The sequence below is a fragment of the Callorhinus ursinus genome, unplaced genomic scaffold (genome assembly GCF_003265705.2).
Source record: "Callorhinus ursinus isolate GAN/ISIS: 27379988/994484 unplaced genomic scaffold, GSC_fseal_2.0 scaffold68, whole genome shotgun sequence".
NCBI classification, from domain to species: Eukaryota; Metazoa; Chordata; class Mammalia; order Carnivora; family Otariidae; genus Callorhinus; species Callorhinus ursinus.
The window spans coordinates 3,134,302-3,156,236 of NW_027397130.1; the positions used below are offsets into that span (position 1 = coordinate 3,134,302).

Sequence of the window (21,935 nt, forward strand, 5' to 3'; positions counted from 1 at the left end):
TTTTACCCCTCAAGTGACCATGTCCCAAGTGATGCAGGCAGTGTTGGTCAGCTCCGGGGACTAAGCATGCAGTCTACGTGTTTGGAGGCGTGGGTACCTGCATGCTAGCCCACCATCCTACACCCATGATTCATCTGCGCCCTGTGGGGGAATTTGACAGGGATATGCTAGGGACCTCCACCCTTGCTTCCTTCAAGTCTAATCTTGATTGCGGGTCTAATCTCCACAGTTTTCCCATGCTGGGTGGGGTGTCCCCAGCGGTTGTCACAAGCCTGTTTGGCATCAGCAATGGGCTCCTCAGCAGTGTCTGATTTTGACCACCCAGCTCTAGAATCCCTTCCTGAAGGACTTCCTTAGTTCGGTTCCCCCCAGAAACCAGGCTCCAGGAGAAGTGCTGACTGGCAGGGAGTGTACTGTGGGAAATGCACAGGAGTGAGGGGCACTGGGGATAATAAATAGGGAAAGAGGGAGAACCAATGCAAGGGCATGTCATTGAGCTGATCACCCCTGTGGGCAACCGGAGCAGTCCCAAGAGGGAGCTTAGGAAGAGCCAGGAGTGAATCGACCTGAGGGGTGGAAGAGGGAGCATTATCCTCTGGTCAAGTATTGCTCCACACAGCCTTCGCCCCCGCCCCCCCCCCCCGCACTCCCAGGTTTGCCTGTGCATCAGAACGGCTCCTGGTGGTGTCCCAAACGGAAGAGCCCACGGGCAGAGAGTGGGCGATGGGCAATGTGCTGGGGGTGGCGTTGTCAGAAAAGATGGGTGGGAGGTAGTGCGTGGGAACTGTCTGATGCGTGGGCTCAAGTCGGGAGACCTTGGGCAGGTCCCCTGCCTGGGCCTCACTCTTCCCGTGTGTAGCACTGGATTATTAATAACCATCTTCCAGGGGGTGTGAGAATCACTGGAGATGGGTGCTGGTGAAAGCTCTGTGAACTATACAGCTCTGCCCTGGCAAAAGGGATTTGCTGTCATTGTGCAGGAAGGTTGCACCCTGGATGCAGCCCCCACGGTTTCCTGGGGCTGCCTCTCCTGTAGTGCTCTGATCCCCAGGCTTCCCCACTTTCGATGGGACAAGAGGTCCCTGTAGATTAGACAGCAGGAGGCAGCACATCACACCTCAGATGTACCCTGGGGTTTGGGCTTCTCCCTCTGCAGTCCTCCCCCAGCTGGCCTCTGCCCCACTCCACCCCCGGTGCCGGGAGGGAAGCCTTGTCAGTCCCTCCGAGAGCACCCAGGGGACCGAGGGCATTCTCCCAGTAATGACTGCTGATGTTTCAGAGATGTGTGTCATCACCCCAGGCTTGTGACAGCTCAGTGAAGCAGGCAGGGGAGGAAGACGAGACAGCCGCTGTTGAGAGGTGGTGGCGTTGGTTTGAAGCAGAGCATTTGGGTTGTCTGCTACAAGGGAGAAGATACAGAGGTCTGAAAGTTGAAGAAAAGTTTTCAGCAAGTTTGCCCGAGTCTGCCCCAAGCTCTCCGTCAGTCTCCCCCAGCCTCCAGTGGAGTCAGAAAGTGGGGGGGGGGGGGGGGGGGAAGGAAGCATGTGGGAAGGGGTGAGGAGGCAGGGCTGCGAGCACAGCACTGGGGGAGCGTGGAGGGACAGGGGTTCCACCTCCAACATCTCCGGAGGCCGGGAGGAGTTTATGGTTTCAAAAATGTGATCGTCTTGCAGAAGCGTTGTACATGCTCTAAAATGATGGGAAATCTCTGGAGAGGGTGGACGGAACTCACCAGTGCACCCAGAGCCGGAAGAGCCTGCACGCCCACAGGCAGGTTCAGGACCAGGGACAGCGGCCTGGGCGTCTTGAGCAGCCTGTGTTTGTTTGGCTATGCCCTGAAAACCCCACCTGTGCTCACAGCGGGAAGCGTGGTTTCCTGTAGCCAGCAGAGCTAGCTAGCCATCTCCGGTGCTGCAGGAAGCAAGATATCCCCCAATTCCCCTCTTCCCACCTCTCCCACTCCATACACCTCCCCACATTCCCCTTAAAAGTATCCAGAATTCCCTCTCTCGACCCCTTGACTTTGGAGCCAAAAAGGGCAGATCTCTTCCAACTTGGCAAACAGGAGACAGTAACCCTGGGTGGAAGGAAGGGCTCCTTGTTTGGGCAACACTGTTTAGGGTCACCTCTGTTGCCCCACTTACAGCTGAATTGGGTCAAGATGGTTTTACGTGGCCCTTTTTGTTTTTGTTTTGTGGGAAGCGAGGTGATGTTTATAAGAAACTAGGAGAGGTTGGGAGACAGAAGTGGGGTCTTAGGAAGAACAGAGGTGTGGGGATGGATGAAGAAGGAGCTGAAGGCGGTGGAGAGCTGGAGGCTGGGATGGGCTCATCCTGAGGGACTCGGGACGTGGCTGGCCCAGCTGCCCACTTCCAGAGATGCCCAAGGCTACGTGGGTTTCTTTTGCTTTGGCCTCCCCCACATGGCCTCTGCACCTTGTCTCTGCATAAGGCAGGGGCTCGGGGAATCAGACCCATTCTTGAGGTCAGTTTCTTGGGTTTTGTCCCCTTTCCCTCACAAAAATGTGCTCTCTGTGCAAAGTTCCCTTTTGGTTTTTTTATTGTTGAGTTGATGTGTGGGGCTTTGCCAGCCCAGTGAAGCTTTCTTGGCTTCAGCGACTCCCTGTGGACACGCCCCGTGAAACCTCCTGGTCCAGCTCACTGCCCCTTCTCCAGTACAGCAAGAGCTAGATGGTGTAGAGCCACAGGGCTCTGCTCGCTCACTACTAGCCTCCTGGGGGCCCCTCTGCCCCTCTTGGCTTTCTGCTGAGGCAACCCCTAACGCTTATGCCCCACACCGTTGTGTCTCCATCTGTGGCGCTTGCTTCTTCTTTTTCTTATATTCACTCCTGGATTAGGGGGCAGCGCTAGTGACATGGCCGACCACCATACCTGCTGATTGATAAGGGGACTTCAGGTTTCCCCCTGGGACCCCATCTTTTGACCCATTGGGGTTGGCCATGGCCAAGAGCACATGTCCTGTGGGCTTGGCACTCTCCAGGGGCCCTCTGGTGCTCCTGTCCATTTCAAACACACTGACAGCTTGAGCCCAAACTGTGAGGGTGCTCTGTTTAGGACACATGTGCTTTAGCCATTTGCCACCTCACTGAGCTTTGGGCAATAGTTAGGGTACTTTTCTCCCCATTTTACAGATAAGGAAACAGACTTGGAAAGGTTTAGAACAGGATTATCTGGTAGACCTTTCTAGAACCGTGGAAATGTTTGATATCTGCATTCGGTACAGTAGCCACTAGCCACATGTGATCACTGACCCCTTGAAATGTGCTGGTGCAATGGAAGAACTAGAGCTTCACTTTGACTTCATTTTAATTGAGGCTTTAGAGACTTGCTTAGGAGCGTCTACTTACTTTCAGAACTGGGACTCAACCAGGCTGTTCTGAGTCACCTGTTCCCACACAGAGATCACTGGCATCTCAAAGTCTGCTGTTGGGTTCAGACACTCCAGATGCCTGGCCTTCACCTCTCCCTTGACTCTCACCTGGGCTAGTTTCCCTCTCCGGAGAGGAAAGATCTGTAGCTCAGCATGGTGGGGCCCCCAGGCGCACTCCTGCCCTGATTCTGATGCCCACCCTTGCTGGGGGGGGTACAGAATAAGGGAGAGCTATAGGAGGGACCCGTCCTCGTGAGACAGCAGGTGTGAAGCCCTCTCAGGGGCCTGGCGTGCTTCACACCAGTTTGCGGGAGAGGGGGTGCCCCTCCCCAGAGTGGCTGGTGCTCAACTGCAACAGTGATCAATAGCTTCCTTCTCTGACAGCCACTGGCCACCCTGCCTCTCCCTTCAGAGAAGACAGGCTGAGCCGCTCAGACCCTACGGCACATCTTCCCATCCTGTTACCTCGGTTGCACCCTCTCTGCGGGGTCTCACTCCACGGGGCCCAGGGTCTTCCAGATCTGCTCCTCCTCTCCCTGGGCACTAGCTCTCTTTCACAGTCTCCCAGCTGAGCTGCAGATGATTCTCAGCTTTGTGTGCTCAGCATCTTTCTGGGAGTGGATTTGTATCTCAGTCCTGGACAGTGTAGAGAATGAGGCTTCAGATAGCTCAGAGGCATGGAAGGGGCTGCTGGCTTCCCTGAAAATCTTACCAGAGTGGCCAGAAGGCCAGACAACAGGCTGCAGGTGGGAGGGGGGTGCCTTAGCTTCTCTGAGCCTCAGTTTCCCCTGCTGTAACTGGCCATCTCACAGGGTTGCTTGGGGCGCGTTGAGGGGACATATGTGAATGAGCTTCATGGGCTGGAGTGCAGGACACAAATGTCACTGTGGCCTTGGCACTGGAGCCCCTGAGAGCCGGGAGGACATCCGAGTCAACCTCCCCCGCCCCGCCCAGGTACGGCTGCATGGATGGAGAGGAGGCAGGGCGTGGACAGGGCAGAAGCTCCCAGGAAGCAGCAGCCATTTAGGGAACTTGCCTTCTGGTCTGGTCCAGCGCAGAGAATGACCAAGTGTGCCATTGCAGGACAGCTCACCCCACACTCTCCTGACACAGAGCAAGGCCCCCAGGTGGAGAAGTCACTCAGCATGCTGGGAAAATTGGAAGCACATACCAGAGTCACGGGTGCATACTGTCTTGGTTGCCTTGTGTAGGGTCAAGACATGTCGGGCCCCCCCATACCTGGAGATCTCTGTGTTGGGGGGCAAGGATGGGGAAGAGAGGGGACAGAAAGACAGATTCATTGTGTCTTCTCCTTCCCGCCCTGCTTGCAAAGGGACATGGAGTGGCCATAAAGAGGGTTATCCAGTTAGATACAACCACCTTGGCCACCAAAACACACAGTTCTAGAGAGAAGACAGGTCTCCCTGCCCCGGCGCATGGAAGATGTGTCTACTGAAAGAGATATCTGTTTCCTGGGTTGCCCTGGGGAGAAGAGAGCTCGAAATAGCACCAGTGGAAGAAGGCGTGGGGAGTGAAGGAGAGACACACACAAAGACAGAAAGACAGAGGGAGAGACACAGAGAGATAAGCCCAGGGAGAGACAGAGAACAAAATGTGGACACCCCTCCAGGGAGGGCTGCACGCAGGTGCATACCTCATGTCTGCTTCTGCCTCTGCAGGAGAGAAAACTCAGCTCATGGGATCCAGTGTGGCCCCCATTGCCCGCCTATGCCCGCCACCCACGTAGGCAGGAGCCTTGAAGCAGAAACTAAGGTGTCTTCCATCCTCCTCCTGGGCTGAGCAGACATCAGGAGGGAGCCCTGGCATCCACTGCTTCTTTCTCAGCACATGTGGGTGCTCCCCAGGGGGTGGTCTGCAGCCCCACCCGCGTATTCCTAGGGCACACCCCTCACCACCAACCAGGGTGAGTTCTGAGAATGCAAACAAGTTTGAGCATAAGCCAGAACAAACAGTAATTAGGAAGGTAAATCCGATGCAAAAACAAGCATAATGCATTTCAAATTCAAATAAGAATATTTGTGGACTCTCTGCTCTTTCTGAATTATCAGTGGAACGTTCCACTCCATTTGCATAGATAATTGAGAGTTAACTGTACTTTCCGTACCAAGGCCTGGGAGATGATCAGAGCAAATTCGGTCCATCTAGGTAGAGAGAAAGGAAACTCATCTGGCCACTGAAGAGTGAAGGGGCCTAGAACAAAGCCCGGCTTTTGGAGGCACTCAATAGATATTTGTTGAATTAATTAGCATGATTTATTGAGCATCTACTGTGTGCCACCTCCTTTGTATACAGGATGTCTTTGAAGCCCCACAACCTTTGAGGGAGATATCGCTGTCCCATTTTTATAGATGCAGAAAGTGAAGCTCAAGATGTTGAGCCACTTGCTCTGAGTCACATGGCTGGTCAGAGCGGAAGTGGGCTTGCCTCCAGGTCAGGGTGGGTCCCAAGCCTGAGTGTGCACCACCTCCTGCTAGTGGAGGGTTCCAGAAAGGCTGAAGCTGTGTGTGTGGTGGAAGGCAGGAGATAGGGGATTGCAGTTTTCCTACAAGCTCAGCTCTGCTTCTGTGCCTCCAGGAGAAGGGGGCAATGACTCAGACCCCATGGCTCTAGGGTCCCACTTTCCACCAGGACACTGTCTACTCTCTGTCTCAAGAGAAGGGCTCTGTTTCTTCTCCATCTGATGAAATGGAGAGAATGAGATGCACCCTCCTACCTCTTCCTCCCTGCCCTCTGGGGGGGCTGGGGTGTAGAATGAGGCTGAGGGTATTCTGGGTGCCTGGGAACCTATCTGTCCAAAACACTGGGATGATGACGATAATTATTGCCATGCCCTGTATCACTGGAATGAAATTTCCAAGTCCTCTCATTCTGCACTGGAGAGGAAAATCAATGTGCTCACCCAGGAGCCGAATGCAAACAAGGTGAGCCACGTGGGAGCTGGCTGCTGGGATGCTTTCTCCCAGTGCAGGTTGGGAGGCAGAAGTGCCAGCCATGAGCTAAGCGCCAAAGCTGAGCAGTGCATAGTGTGCTCATTTCCTTGTCCCATCCTGGGCAGGAAGGAGACCAGGAAGGAAAGCTACCGTTGGCTTCTGGGCTGGTGGGGCCACCGTGGTGGGACATAACAATGACCCCGGTCCCAGACATCAGGACAGAGCAAGTGGAGGGTTTAAATGGAGCAGACCACATGGCTGGACATCTGTGTTTGGGGCGGGGGAATCAGTGTGTGTGTCCTGCCAACACAGACTTGGGTTTTCTGGGTCCCACCCCAAGAGGAGGCCCAGCTCGCTATTTCTTCTGCATCCTGCCGTGGGCAGCCATTGTCACAGGCAGTGTGACAATAAGGAGAGGATGGAGCCAGGCTGAGTGTGAAGACCCCGTGCGCCAGAGCTCCAGACCAGTGCTGCGAGCTGCAAATACAGCACAAACCACAGGTGTCCCTGTGTCCCCTGCCAGTAGCCATGTTCAAAAAGTGAAAAGAAACCAGTGAGATTCATTTTAACAATATACTTTATTTAACCTGCCATAGCCAAAATATTGCTGTTTCAGTGAGTAGTCAGATACACAAATTATTTTTCATTCTTTTTCGTTGTTCCAAGTCTTTGAAATCCCACTTGTGTTTTGCACTCGCGGGAGCTCAAGGCGCCTGTGTTGGACAACACCAGGTCCAGAGAAAACTCTTGAAGAACCCGGAGGCGATCTGCACCCAAATTCCTGGCAGAAGTCCCTTACTCAAGACTAGAGTTTCCTTATAAGAAGCCCCCTTGGGCCATCTGGTGCCTGGGATCCTAAAGAGAAGTGAAGAGGAGAAAGTAGCTCACATCCCTTTCTGCCACAGCATTTGTCAGAATGAAGGCTGAGCCATGTGGAATATGGACAAAGTTGGCATCTTGAGAAAGTGATCTATCTGATTTTTCTCTTACCATTTTTTTTTTTGCAAGGAGAATTGATCCACCAGATGGAAAGAACACCAGATTTTTTCCAGCGCTGCCTTCTGTCTCCATCTCAGTGATCCCTTTTGCTCTGCTGGTGATAACAGTTTCTCCTTCATAGTCTCTCCTGCCTTCTCCAGACCAGGCTGGGAGGCATCAGGGATGTCCACCCCAGCCCAGAACACCCACTTACCCCGTTAGTGTCTGGCCACCTTCACCTGTGCCAGCTAAGTGATTCTCCTAAATTGCCTCCAGAGAGGTGGTGAACCAGCTACTCCGTCCTCCAGAGAAGAACCTGGCCAGCTGAAGCCTCCATTGACCCTCTCCACGGCATTTACTCTCAAAAATACAATTCCAATACAGTAAAGATTCTAGTCTCCCGGCGTGGATTTCCAATTACCCACACTTGGCCAAGTGGCAGCCACTTCATTATAATTCTGTAATTGCCATATAGAATTCCTATAAATTTGCTGTTAATTTTTAACCACCTCATCCTTCTCTTAGAAAGTGTAACAATAATTTGAAAATCCATAGACGATATTTTTAAGTGGATAGAGGCAGAGTGGGGGCAATAAATCCAGCAGGGGCTAGGTCTAGAGGAAACCCTAATGGAACAGCAGTGGTGGTGAGCATGAGAAGGCGAGTCTGGGGCTTCTTTCAACTTCCATGCAAACGTTTCTTCCTAATATATGGCATGTTGGTGGCAGCAAGGATTGATCAGAGTCTGATCCGGGAAGATCCTGCTCTTAAATGAGAATGGCTTTGCACACGGGGTTCTCCACTCACAGGCGCATTCCCTGCCCCCACTGGGAGGTGATTTACAAGCCCGGCTTCCGAGTGTAATCTTCCCGCATTGTACTGCTCCACGGTGCCTCCCCGAATTTCAACAAGGACCAGGTCTATAAAAGATGCTTTGGAGGAACGAAGGAAATGGCAGTCACACAGGCATCCCCCCCAGCTCCTCCGCCAACCCCCCCACCACCACCAAGCAAGTGAAGACCCAGGTGCTAAGCAGAGAAATTAGCCTGCCTTTCAGGAGATGCTAATGAGGCAAGTTGTAAAGGGAATGAGGTTGAGCCAGAAAGGAAATTGTGGGGACCCTGCAGAAGCCATGGACACCAGGGACCAGCAGGGAGACTGGCCAGGTAGTCCTACCTAAGAGCAGCCGGCTTCTCCTTGGGGTGGCGGGGGGGGTGTCTCAGGTGGTCAAAGAATGAGAAAGCCTAAAGACAGACCGCACACGTGAGAATGTGCAGGGTTTCAAGGGGGTCTCATCTGCCAGGGAGGATGTTTCCATGAAAGGTGCCATCAGCAGGGCTAGCCACCAGCCACATCCAGCAAAACAGTGAGGTCATTTACACCCATTGGTGCCTTGGAACAGGAAGGCAAGTAGGCAGTGCTGGACACCCTGGTCTGGCTGGAGCTGTCCCTGGTGCTGCAGGTCCAAGTGCCGAGTCCTTCCAGCTCTCCTTCCCGCCTGCCAAGTCCGGTCCCTGTCCTCCCTCCTAGAAAAGGGGGATATTGGCTCCAGGCTGGGAGGGTTATCAGGCAGCAGCAGCGGTGAGAAATTGGGCCATGGAGCGATTTGAAGGTCCCAGTGTTTGATCTATTGCGGGGCTGGCTCCTTGCAGCTTTGCTGCCCCTGAGTTTGGTGACCTGAGAGAATTAAAGCTGCCTTAAATACAGTCCCTGTTGGCTGTATATTAATCAAGTAGGAATCAAAAGTCACAGCATCCTAGGGAAGTAAGAAAAGGCACAGACGGCCCCCCCTGTCCTAATGCAGCAACTCTCAGCGGGAGGAAAGCCTGGGAGCTGCTAAGACAGCACAGGCCCTCAGCCGGCTGCCAGCCTTCCCTAAACCTCCTTGCCAGTGAATTCTCAGAAACCTTGTGTTTTGGCACTGGAGGGTTGTGTTGATGCCAAACAGTGCTGGACCCCACTGCCAGAGTAGATCAGGAACGAGGAGGGCTTCCCCCCCTCAGGTGTGACAGGGAGCAGAAGGATGGAGGGCCAGCAGGGGTGGGCGCCTCAGAATAAGCTCCCGCCCAAGGCCCCCATACCTCCACCAGAGATGTCCCGCTTCCCCTGCTCCTGGCACCTTTTAGAGAGTCTGATGAAACAAGCAGCATCCACTGCCCCTTTCTCTGCTGCATTGTACTCACAGTGGGCAGCAATTCATACAACTTCTCCAAGCTGCCAGGCACGGCTTACGCTAGCCAGGGTCCTGCCTACCCTTCCCTCCTCCCTGCCCTGGCTCCCTCCTCTCAAAGCCTGAGATTGGGCTCCTCTCAGGCTGGGGGTGTGGGGAAGGGGGTCTGCATGTAAATATCCATTCTTTTGCTTCCTGACAGACAGGCCTGTCCTCGCCCCTATGAGTCCTGGGACAAGCTCAGCTCCCATGAGGCTTCCATGTGAGAAACCTCCCAGCCGCCACCCCCTGCCCCACCTCCCACCACCCCATCACTCAGCTCCTGTCTGCAGCTTGGCACTGGCTGCCTGACACAGTGCACCCGCCTCCCCTGGGCCGTGCGCTTTGCCAGGACAGCACTGCCTCTCTGGGCCTTTGCTGCCTTGGGCTCCTAATGAGCTTTTAATGAGCTGATGCTTTGGCTCTAAGGGGCACAAAGGGGCAGAGGAAGAGTGGAATGCCAGCCCCCTCACATTCTGCTTCCTGAGGCTTAAGGCTGTTTTTTTCTTAACTAGCTGAGTGCTAGGGCTGGGGCTAGAAGCAGATGCTCGATTCAGTCTTTCAGACTCGCTCAGAGTTTGGAGGACCTGACTTTCACCGTCCTTGGGCCCAGGTGACTCCCTCTCTACAGGACTGCCCTGCATCTATCCTTTAGCGGCCTTTCCTCACCCAATGCTGAGGGAAGGAGCAATGGTTTCTATGCTAAGTAAGATTTATTTTAACTGATGGCAAAGTGAAGAGGCCAACTATTTCAATTGCTGGCTTTAGAAAGAGGCAGGAAACCCAAGGATGGGCTCTTGCTGCCTCCCCCCTGGGCAGCTCAGCCCCATCTGTGGCGGATGAAAGAACAAACCTTGACCCCCTTCCCGTGGATGTCTGCTTAGGAGCCCTGCATGCCACGTTTCCTCAGTTCAATCCTAACTGAACTTGACACAAATTCATGCCAGTCACAGCCATGGGAGATCCCCAAGCGGCCGCCCATGTCATGGGCACGGTCCTCCCTTTCCCACACCCGAAGCACACAGTGCTGCCATTGGGCCCCAAAAGCACACAGCCTTGTTCTACAGGCTCTGCCGGATGACCTGCCGCCCCTCCTGGGAGTTAAGAGGACGGGACAATGGCTTCGGCTGCTGGTCCAAGCTCCCCCTTGGCCCTCCTTCAAGGCTTTTCCCCTTTGAAAAAAATTAAAGTGGAAAGGTTTGTTTGAGACACAGGCAGAATCTCTTGACAGTCAGGGTGATAAAAATCTGAATGGGCTCCCCGGAGAGATGTCAGGGTCTCCCTCGGTGGAGTGCCTCAAGAAAAAAAATTAAAAAGACAGCGCCTGTCCCTGAAAGCTAGAAGGCAGAGGACTGGACAGTATGATCCCGAATTCCCTTCCAGCTCCACTGCCCGCACCTGGAAGCCCTGTCTTTTCCCTTCCCGGAAGGGAGGAGACGTGAGAGCAAGGGGTTGGTGCTGTCCCTGGTGCTGAAGGTCAGCAAGGCGGGTAGTGGGAGAGGCCAAGGGTAATTTTAGTGCGGAGCCTGGGTGGGCTGCAGGGAGCGGTGAGTTATGTAGGCTTTCCTCAGCCCCGCAACCTCTGCCAGTGATAAACGTAACATGAGCCCTGCCCTGACTCGCTTCGGTCCTTTCTGCCCTGGGGACCCAGCCATCCAAGGGCATTCCATGGTGGGCAATCAGAGCTAGAATCTTCATCTTCACGCAAATACAGAGCCTTCCTGCGCCTCTTGGGACTATTTCTTTTCTGTGGCCATTCGAGGTGTTGGCACAGGGTACCAAGTAGACACGCACAGATTTAGGTTGGACGGGAAGGCTCCCGGTGGTGGGCCAGGCTCAGAGTGTGGGATGAGGATATGTAGGAAATCAAGCGTCTCGTGGTGGCGCAGCTAGAAACCCCATGGAAGGTCTTCCTCTGTCCAACAGCAACTTCTCTCCTTGGCTTGATCATAGGGTTCAGCAACCCTACTGAGTTCTCACGACCTTCTGCCTAATGAGAAAGAGGAAATTTGAGATAATTGCTGTGCAGACCGAGCGGTGGTGTGATTAGTAAATGCCCAAGCTATTGCAAATGGCGATTACGTTAACAGATTTGGTTTGGGGTTGATCCTGTTAGGAGAGAGAGCCAAAGGCTAATGATGGGGATGCTCACAGAATGGCACGAGCCAAGCACAGTTGTAGGAAGGAGGCAAGAGGCTTGTGTGAATCCTCAAGCCAGAAGGCTCGATTTCCAGCCTAAACCTTGCCTCTGACTAGTGTGACCTTGGGCCACCTCTGTGATCCTAGAAGTGCCATCACATACCATGTGGGCCTCATCCTACCTTCCCTCGCCACCTTGTGAGGATCCAGGAAAATGAGACACGTTAAGGTGTGTTGGGAAAGTCGGGAAAGCACTGAGCAAATAAAAGGTATTGTTATGGTTGGCAATCAATAATGATAATAAATCACCATCTTTTTTTCCCCGTGGACACTCTCATTCCTGGGATGTTTAAGCAAACATTTCAGGTTCTTGAGGCTTCACATCAGAGATAGAAATATGAAATCTAACTCCCCTTCCTTCTCCGGCTTCTGTGGCATTCTGGGGCCAGTACCCTGAATGGTGGCTTGGCCATAGCTGGCACCATAGAGCACAGATCTGTTTCTCCAGAGCTCTCTCGCCCGTTCCGCCTCCTTGCCAGGAGCTCATGGTCCAGATACAGCAGGAGCCTGCAAAGAGCTTTCCAGGGCTGCAGCTGCCGAGGCCTCTTACCCACCAAGCCCCAAGCTAGAGCAGCACAGCCCTGGCTGGTTTCAGATGTTCTTGTTGCTCTGTGATGAGCTCTCTCCCCCTCTCCAGAAGAGGAGAAGGGAGAAGTCCTGGGGGCTCATTTAAAATAAATAAAGCTTGGCATCGGTGCTGAGTGGAAAGAGCAGAGTCGCACCGCACCCACAGCCCCTTCTCTTAGAGCCTTCCTCTGGCTCCCAGGCCCTGAGGGGAGGGGAACTTGCCAAAGAAAGATGTGCTTATAACTGCAACCCTGTGCAACTTCTGGCTTTGCCCATATATCTCGAGTGTGCCCTTTGCTTTCAGTCTCCCTATATTTATTATGTTTAATTTTGCCGGGACATGGTTGTAAGTGAGGTGATGGACCCGAATGTGGCTGGAAAGAGCCTCTTAATTAAACAGATAAATAAACTTCCTTTGCACGCGGATTTCTACTTCTGCTGCGGTCTGCTGAGACCAGGGGAACAGCACTGGTAGGTGTGGAGGGGGTGCCGCAGGGCTGGAAGGTAGGTGCTGGCCCTGGCAGCCGGGACAGGGCCTGGCTTCCCCTCTGCACCACCAAGTGCCCTGTGGCTCAGGGGTGCAGAGGAGCCCACGGGTGGGGAGCACCCCCAGCGCCCCCTCCTCACAGGCCTGGCCACAGAGGGGAGGCTCTGGCCGGTGTGAGTGGGCCCTCTGCTGGACATGGCCAGTGTGGCCTCAACAGCCAGGGCAGCTCACTCCCACCCTGGCCTCTAGGAATCCTCTTCCTCAGAGGGGCTCCTGCTCCCCCACCAACTCTTCTGCCCTTCTGGGTGAATTGGACACACGAGGATGAAGCAGAAATGGCCTCCCACTCCTAAAATATGGAAGCTCTCACCTTTGGGAATCTAAGGGGCTCCCATATTTTATAGGGAGACAAGGACCTCCCTGTCCTCAACCTGACAATCCCCCAACGGGGTCTGTTGGAGGCGTCCCCAGCACCTCGGGGCTTGCCCCTGACTGCGCTCCTGTTCCCATAGCTGTGGAATTGGGGTGTGAACCCCCTGGAAGAGAACTTCTAGGGGGAACTGCGTGGGTGTCTGATTGGTTCACCTGAAGGAGGTTTCTCGGGTCACCCCAGCCTCCCTTGTGCCCACCCTGAGCCATGCCCATCCTAGCCCACCCTGCCATGGAGATGCCATGCACAATTCTGGCACTCCTGCCTCCGTGGTGCCCCCAGTGCTCATGCCCAAGCCTGTGCCCAACCCCGTGAAGTTGGGGCAGGGAGCTCTGGCTCTGCTAGAAGCACAGGGCACGCTGTCTCTGTAGATCATGGCCCAGCTGCAACTGGAGACTGTGAGCTCACCCCTTGTCCTAGCACGCCTTTGCCAAGTTCCAGGCTGTCCTCCGCGCATAGGTGAAGGCTGAGGACGCCAGCCTGAGCACTGAGAATGGAGGAGAGGGGCAAGCCCATGAGTAACTCAGCCCCCCCCCAACCTCCTCTGAAGGGACTAGGGAGCTTTTTGTTTCCTGTGGGAATATACTCACGTGTGGCCTTGGGAATTTCCAAAGGATGGGGGGAGTGTCATAGGCAACAGCACATCAGATCATTTGACCACAGAACTGCCCACCTTTTGTTAAAAACACAGGCCATCTTGAATACTTTTTGGCATACACTTTCCCAAAGAGACTCCATGTCCCCATTTCACAGAGGGACACACCAAAGAGACGAAGGATGTTTGCAAGGCTACTCAGGCCTGGGTCTCCCAGAAAGGGTGGGAAAGGCAGGCCCTGCCCTGCAGGGGGAAAGGGGGGCAGCCCCTGCACCCAGGAGGGCTTCCTCGGAAAGGTGACACGTGGTGGTGTTGGGGGGTAAGAAGGAGCCAGGAGATCTCCAAAGCCTTGGAACCGTCCAGACCTTTTGAGGTGCCTCCTTGCCTGATATTTATAGTGGTGCCCAGGAGCGCAGAAATAATTACAGCTCAGTTCCTGCCTTCCTAACAAGGCCTTTCTCAGATTCAGGGCGAATGGGATATTTTTTTCCTTGGCTTTTTTTAAGTAGTGAATATTAGCACTGGATTGACAGCCCTTCCCAGTGTGCAGCCTCCCTTCACCCCAGAAGCGGGGGCAGCAGAGCCCCAGGCCCCCGGGCTTCCCCCACCCGCTACTCGGGAGGCACCAGGGGCTCTGGAGGGCTGTGAGGGGCCCGGGGGACCTGAAGAATGTTGTACCCCACTGTGTAGGCACTGGAGGTCCGAGGTGAAGAGGACAAGCATGGCACAGACTCAGAAACAATTACAGCAGACGTGTTCTGTGCTGTTGTGGCGCTCCCGGTAGCACCACTGGAGGGGCACAAGCCCCTCCTCTCCTTCCTCCCCCAGTCCGTGGAGTAGAGATGGTCCTGACACCCCAAGCAGTCAGAACGAGGGGCTTTTTGCAGCAGCTTTGCCCAGCCTTCTCAGGACCCAGGCTGCTAAGCCCCACTGGCTACTGTGGCCGCCTTAGCATCCGGATCGGCCTTGGGATGGGGGTGGGTGTGGGGGCAGGGACACCCGCACTCATCCCTGCCAGGTGCCCTTCCAGGCACTGGGGTGATGCTGTGCATCCCAGCCAGCAGGTTTCCTGCCCTCCTGACCCTCAACTCTTGAGAGGAAGACCCAATGGGCTACAGTGTTTGGCTATTCAGTGGCCTAACCCCCCAAAGACACCCCCCCCCCGTGGACAGAGGCCTCTCTCAATTTGTCAGTTAGTAATTGGCTCGAAAGTGGAAGTCACAAGCCCATGACACAGCACAAGAGGTGGTGGGCACACAGCCCCTGTCCTGAGAAATAAGCCAGACACACACGTTGTTCAAATCTTTCTTCTGGAGGTTTTTTTTTTAAATTCTGTTTTGCTGTTCTCAGTCTCTCTGGAGCCCGGGTGTGATTAACTGACTGATGGAGGCAGGTGTCTAGACATGCTCCCAGGCCCTGACACTCTCTGGAGGTGAGGCTTGAAGCCAGGTGGCTGGGCTGAAAGGTCCCACAGATGACCAGGGGCAAGGATGCTGGAAGCCATACCAACACCAAGCCTGGCATTGTTGGGGCCAATGACTGAGCTCAGGGGTCCCTCTAGGAAAGCTTCCCCGACCCCACCCCCTGTCTAAGCTCACCCCAGATCTGAGCTCCCACTATCCTGGGCCATCATAGGTCTCAACACAGGAAGCTGCAGTCTTGGTGTGTTGGCTTGCTTTCCCCACCAGACGGTGCACTCACTCCAGAGCAGAGCACTTGGTTTCTATAGCTCCAGCACCTGGTGCGGTATCTGTCTGCATGTAGTGGGTTCTCGGTAAGGAAAAGCAGGAGAGTCAACTCAAAGGGTGTCTTCTGTGGGTTGGACAATGTTTAGGACACCCTCAAATCCTCTTATAAGAGGGATAAAGCCTCCATCTCAGCAGATACTTGGTAACAACGGCAAATTAACGAGTGAATGATTCACACGAAGCATAGGACTTAGAGCCCAGGGCTAGGGGTGAATGCTACACAGCTGCCCCAGATTCCCGAATGTCCTCTGGGGAAGAAGCAGCCAGGGCGGGGACAGCAGAAGGGAGGGAAGGCTTCTAAAACAGCAGGACTGGGGAGGCAGGCGGCCCCCAGGGCCGCCCCTGTTCTTGGAGCCAGGACCACTCTGTGGCGCCACCCTCCACAGGACGGCCCTCTCCCCTCTCAAATGCTACCCCCAGCCATGTGTTCCAACCCCCAGGTGTCCCAGACCTCAGCGCAGGACCACCCCACCACTGTCGCAGGCTATCGGGGTGCCTCTTCTGGGAGATGAGTTAATAACTGTTCACAGCCCAAAGGCAGGGGACTTCCTCTGCAAGTCCATAGGCGAGCGTGCCACCCCTGAGGGGATCACAGAGAGGGGCTCCCGAAAAGGGTCAGCAAGTGTAGCGACCTGCCGCAGGACCAGCTCTCCCCCCTGTAGTCTCTCCCTTGACCCTTGTCCCTTCTGCCATCTGCCTCCTCCCAGACATTGCACCCCCTTTCCTTCTAAGGAAGATGAACTGCAGGCTGCTTTGAGAGACATGAGGTGCCTGACAGAGGGGCGTCCAAGGGACACACACCTGCCTGCCTTGTTCAAACTGAGCTTGTCCCCAAACAGTGCTTGGAGGAAGCCCATCCTCCACCCATCCCTCTGATCCTCCTTGCTGCTTCCTCCTAAATGGCCCTCACGGACATGTACCGCAGGGAGCACAATAAGACATCTCAGGCATCATCCGCCCAACCTCTCAGGGCAGGTGTGGAAACAGACGCCCAGAGAGGACAAGCCACTTTCCTAAAATCACACAGCAAGTGAAGGGGCCTCCATGTGATGCTCAGGTTGGTGGTCTTCCCATTACAAGGTGGTCTCAGCCTTCCCTCCCTCCAGAGTGGGGCTCACTCTCAGAAGTGAAAGAAAGAGAATCACAGGTGCCTCAGGGAGGATAGGTGAGTCCAGAATTGGTACTGGATATTTGTGAGATTCTCCCCTTTCCCGGAGAAGCGTGCGTAAGTGGGGCAAAAGGTTGGGTGTGTCCCCCAGCTGTCTCTACCTCTAAGGGTGGCAGGTAGCAGACTGTCCCTCAGAGCCTCACAGGTTCACCTGTGGCTTGTCCTGGTTAACTGAGCCTGGTCAGGGGCATCTGTCGAGTGTGAATGCGCAGCAGGCCGGTGGGGGTGTGTGTGGCTGGCGAAGCTGCAGATACACACACATGCACACACACACCTGTGTCAGTCAGGACCCGTGCCAAGCCGTGACCGGGTCCAGGGGTCGGTACATGCGCACTCCTGCTGCACTGTGTGTACACACCAAGTCCAGCGTGTTTGGGTATGGCGACGGGAGGATGCATCGTGGCCAGGGCCCCTTGTTCCCGCCCCCTCCCCCTATTAAATATCCACAAGACCATGTGCCTGTGGCAGGCCTAAGGTGTAAATGGGGTCTGGGGGCCAAGGGGTGGGCAGAAGAAGCCTCCGGCGGCTCCAGCTGGGTTTCCAAGCTCTGGGCAGCGGAGAAGCGTCCCCGGCTAGGAAGCCTCTGCGTAGATGCCCTCATTACATCACCGACATCCCCGCCACTGAGCCGGCCTCCCTTCTGAGAGGCGCCTCTCTGAACGCCAAGCAGGACGAAGCGCCTTCCGGTCGGGCCGCAGAGCCGGCAGAGCCTCTCTTCTCCGCAGCGGCCGGCGGACTGAGCGGGGCCGGAGGGAGATTCCAGACCCCACGCCCGGGGCAGCCGCTGGATGCGGGGAGGACGAGGGCCGCCGAGGGGCCCGGGGAAGGGCGCCGGCGGGCGAGGGGTTAAGTGTGTGATCAGCTGTCGCGCCGTCGTTCCGGATTCTCGTCCCTCGGTGCGGGGCTCTGTTTGATGTTGGAGTACGCCAGGGACTCCCCCTCCCACCGCTACACACGCGCGCACACGCGCGCACTCACACGCACACGCACCACTCTTTGCAGACCGGGCTCCGGTGGCTCCAAAGTGACGGGTGCCCGCTCCCCCGCTGCCCTCATCCCTTCTCTCGCGCACACAGCCTGCCGGGCCGTGTTCTCGCGCGCGCTCTCCCCAGCATCCCCGCCCGGGCAGGGGAGCACCGGGCAGAGGCGCGCCGCTCGCCGTCCATGCCTCCCTCCTGAGAAGCGGCGCGAGGGGGAGGGGAGGGCCGAGGAGGAAGAGGAGGAGGAGGAGACCGAGAGGGCGCCCGGGAGGCAGGGCGCGCGCACACACCGAGGGACGCGCGGAGGGTGCGAGCCGCGCAGCGAGCGCAGAGCTGCCTCCGGCCGCCGGGCGCCCCCCTGCCGCCCCATGCTGTGCTCCATGGCGAACTCGGGCTGCCTCCTGCTGTCCAACTCCGGCAGCATGCTCCCGCACTCCGTGCCCTGCCCGCCTGCCTTCCTCTACCTCCAACAGGTAAGCTGCCCCCGGCCCGGCGCGGCCCCCCGCCCGGCGCACGTGCGCCCCGCGCCGCCGCCCACCCCGCGCTCGGCAGCCTCCGCGCCGCCGCCGGGGCCCCGCTGCGCTCCCCGCGTCATGGCGCCGGAGCCCGGCGGGGGGGAGCGGCGGCCGAGCGCGGGGTCGCCCGGGGCGCGCGCGGCGCGGGGCGGGGGGCCGGAGTTTGGGGCGTCGCTTGCAACTTTTCCGAAGGCGCGGGAGGGGGCGGCGGGCGGAGTCTCGAGGGAAGCCGGAGGGGAGGGGGCGGGGGTTCTCGGTGCCGCGGTCACTTTGGGGAACTTCGCTCCGGGCCGCGGGGGACGCGGAGGCGGGGAGCGGGGCCCCTCCCCGGCCGCGTCGGGAAAGCCGGGGGGCCGCGCGGAGGCGGCGGCGGCGGGGGAGCGGAGCTCTGCTGCAGCGGGGACCGCGCGCGGGTCTCGGGGGAGACGGGCCACCTGCCTGGTGGGGCTGGCGAAGGAGACCCCGGAGCTCCGGCCCCGAAGAGGGGGCTGGGGCCAGACTTTTGCAATCTGCTGGGCTGCGCAGGAAGCTTGGGCTGGCGGGGGGGGGGGGGGGGGGGGGCAGAAAGCCAAGCGACTCTGGGCCCCCAAATCCCCAGGAGCTCCACGGGGGGTGCGCGCAGAGCATCAGCTGCTGCCTGCCCGCCTGCCGTGGTGTGCGGGGCGGGGGTCCTGCAATCCCACCCAATGCGGAATCAGTGCGGTCCCAGGCCTGCATTGGGGATGGAGGGGGGGACTTCCTCGCCTCCCCCAGGCCCCTTGGCCTCTCTGGGCTGCTGTTCCCAGTGCCAGCCCAGCCAGAGCCGGCTGGGGGCTTCAGTACCCTGCCTCACCCACCCTGGCCGCCCACACCTCAGGGCTTGTCCTCCGTCCTGGCACTCTGGGGCTGCCTTCTTTATCTTTAGCACCCCGAACCTCTGCCTGGGCCTGCAGGGGTGGGGGCGGCTGCTTGCTTGGAGAGACCTGGGGCTTGAAGGGGGAAGACAGGCCTGGAGATCTTCAGGCTGGCTGTCCTGGGCCCTGCACACCCCAGCGGGAGGACTCCCTTAGAACTGGGTCTGCACCTGGGTCTGGGTGTGGAGCTGGGAGGCAGAAGGTAGAGGGGATCAAGTCAAAGCTGATGGTCCGGGTCAGGCCAGGCCTGATAATCTAAGTGGACATGTACTTCTACCACCTCTCCCATGCATGCATTTGAAGGTGTGTTTCTTGAAGACGGTGACAGGCTCCAGGTGGGGCTGGGCCTTTGGATGGTGGGTTCTTGTCTCTTTGTTCCCCTTGGGCTCTCCCGGGAGCCAAGAAAGAAGGGGCCATTGCAGGTGGCTCAGGAGGAGCTGTGGACAGCGCAGGGAAAGATGAGGCCCTCAGAGCTGAGCCAGGTCAGCCAGTCCCTGGGCTGCTGGGCGCTCAGGTCAGCCCCTTACAAGGATCCATGCAGCGGGCATTGCTGAACGTGTCAGCAGCTGCAAAGGAAGGGATAGGGGACTGCCGGGTGGTGAGGAGCAAAGGGCCGCCAAAGTGGCCTGTGGCCCACAGACCTTGGCCCTTGCTCCCACCCTCCCTAGGACCACCTGTGACATCTGGGCAGTCCTGAGCACAGCTCAGTGGCAACAAGAGCTGCTGAGGGGGCCCCCGTGCCCCCAGGCAGGCAGGTATCCAAGCCCAAGCCGTGGCTGACTCCCCAAATTCCCCATCGTCATTTGAGTTGCAGATGGTCAGGGTGGACCTGGGAGGTCAGCCTTCCAGGGCATCCCAAATTTCCATGAGTGCAACAATCACTTGGGGACCTCTGGGGTGGGGCCCAAGAATCTGCATTTCTAACAAGCTCACAGGTGAAGTCACTGAGCAGACCGCTCAAGTAGGGAGCATCTGCCCCAGCCCCCACAGCCACACACAGGAATGCCCTGGGGCTGCCGGACCCCAGGAGACCCCAGCTCCCAAGGCAGACAGTGGAATTAGAGATTAATCCACCATTTACTGGCTGCATTAGGCAAGTCAGTTCACCTCTCTGAACCTCAGGATCTTCCTCTGAGAAGGACAATGAAAGCATCCCGTCCTCTTGGGCTGAACAGGAGGGTTAAGACGAAGTAGCATCAAGCCTCTGAAAAATGCCGGATGTTGGCATTGTCTTGATGGTGTCAGACCTGTGCTGGTAGTAGTTGAATGTACCCACACGACCTGTAAGGAAGGCACACCAATCCCTCCAGGGCTGGGTGAATGCATCCCCAACTGGTGGTATTTGGAGCTTTCTGTAGGGGCAGTCGTAAGGCAAAAAGATGTCAATGAGCCATAGCCATCCCAAGTGGGTGTCAGCCATGAGCAGAACTGTCTCTGGGAAAACCAGAGTGTGCCCATTGGGTCAGGCTCTGAAGTACCCTGTTTCCTCCAAAGCAGTCCGCAGCGGGTGGCCGTGGGTCTCCGAGGGCCGGGAAAGATCTTGAATGCAGCCATTTCCTGGCTGTCTATAGGGACACATGCTTCTAGGAGCACACACAGCTCTGGTGGTCCAGGGTTAATATGAAACAAATAATGATGGGTCGTTGGAGACCCTGCTTGTCCCCAACCACCTCTGGAGTGAGACAAAGCCTCCCAAGTCCCCTGGAAGTGGAGGCCACGTGAGGAGGGGGCCCAGGGCGGCCCCGGGGCAGGTATCCAGTCTCAGAGCTCACTTTATCTGCAGCCCCACTGAGGAGTCGCAGGTCTGCATGAGTGAGCCCCGGTGCTGTATGTAGGCTGTGTGTTCAGTCTCAGCAGCACGCCTGAGAGCAGGAGCAAATACGGGAAATCAAGCAAGACAAGAGATGTGGTTTGCGGCACATTGAGATGCAGCCTTTAAACAGGCAAGCGTTGGAAACATACAGTCTTTCAAACTTGAAATTAGAAGGTAAAACCTCAACCAACAGAATTCCGTTCTCTGTTAACGTGACAACAGAGAACGGAGCCTTCTTCTGCTGCATGGGCTGGACCCCACGTGTGCGGAGCCTGGGTCCTGCCCCGCCGAGACACGACTCTGGAATTCATTAGAGACGCTCATTGTCAGGCGTCCCTCCTCCCAGCGGGGCTGATATTTGTCAGAGTCCTAACTGTCCGCTGGAGAACTTCAGGTCACCCGACACCAGGAGACATCCAGCTGCAGTTTGGGCTCTGGTATTTGTTAAGAGCTTACCCGAGGGGCCCCGGGCAAGCTCGGTTTCCCCACCTGCCCAGCCAGCCACTGGAGCCCACTTAGGGCTCCCTGTGAGCCCTTCGGTTCCCCACAGGGCAGCCCAGAGCCCAGGTCCCCCCACATCTGGCCCCTCCTAAGGATCCTGGGGTGGAACACAGGAAGATTGTTGTCCATGGTGCATTACGGCCAGCCCAGCAAGGGGTGAGATACAGGGCCTTAAGTTTCGTAAGAAGGAGTGTTGGTGATGGAGGGGAGGGGCCTGGCTGGTCGGAGGGAGAGTGGGCCCTGGAGACTGTGAGCACCCGGACCTTCCTAAGGGCTGTGTTCTGAGCGCTGTTGATCTCATCTTCCTTCTGCTCTTAATCGAGATGAAATCACAGATAGCCTTGCTTGCCCTCGAAAACACTGGCAGCCACCAGAAGTTTCCATGGAAGATGTGGTGTTTCCACCCAGCCACCAGCATGAGGCCAGTTGCTTCTTGGAGTTGCTGACAGCAAGGAGTGCTCGCTCGGACTCTGGAACCCAAAGGCTTCTGGGGGCAGTCAGGGAATTCTAG

At 56.7% G+C, this 21,935-nt stretch overlaps 1 protein-coding gene across 11 annotated transcripts in view; it reads left to right on the top strand.

Moving 5' to 3' along the window:
- Positions 1-21,935, top strand: part of RBFOX3 (RNA binding fox-1 homolog 3) — a 406,019-nt gene that overhangs the window by 310,781 nt on the left and 73,303 nt on the right. Inside the window, exon 1 of one of the 11 annotated variants that reach the window (XM_073885937.1) lies at positions 17,864-18,175. The exons of 6 other annotated variants lie outside the window; for them this stretch is intronic. In XM_073885937.1, the coding sequence (XP_073742038.1) occupies positions 18,071-18,175 (105 nt within the window). In that variant the 5' untranslated portion in view covers positions 17,864-18,070. Of the gene's footprint in view, positions 1-17,863; positions 18,176-21,935 lie in introns of those variants that run through there. 4 more of the 11 variants (XM_073885936.1, XM_073885938.1, XM_073885946.1 and 1 more) reach the window with 4 other exon arrangements.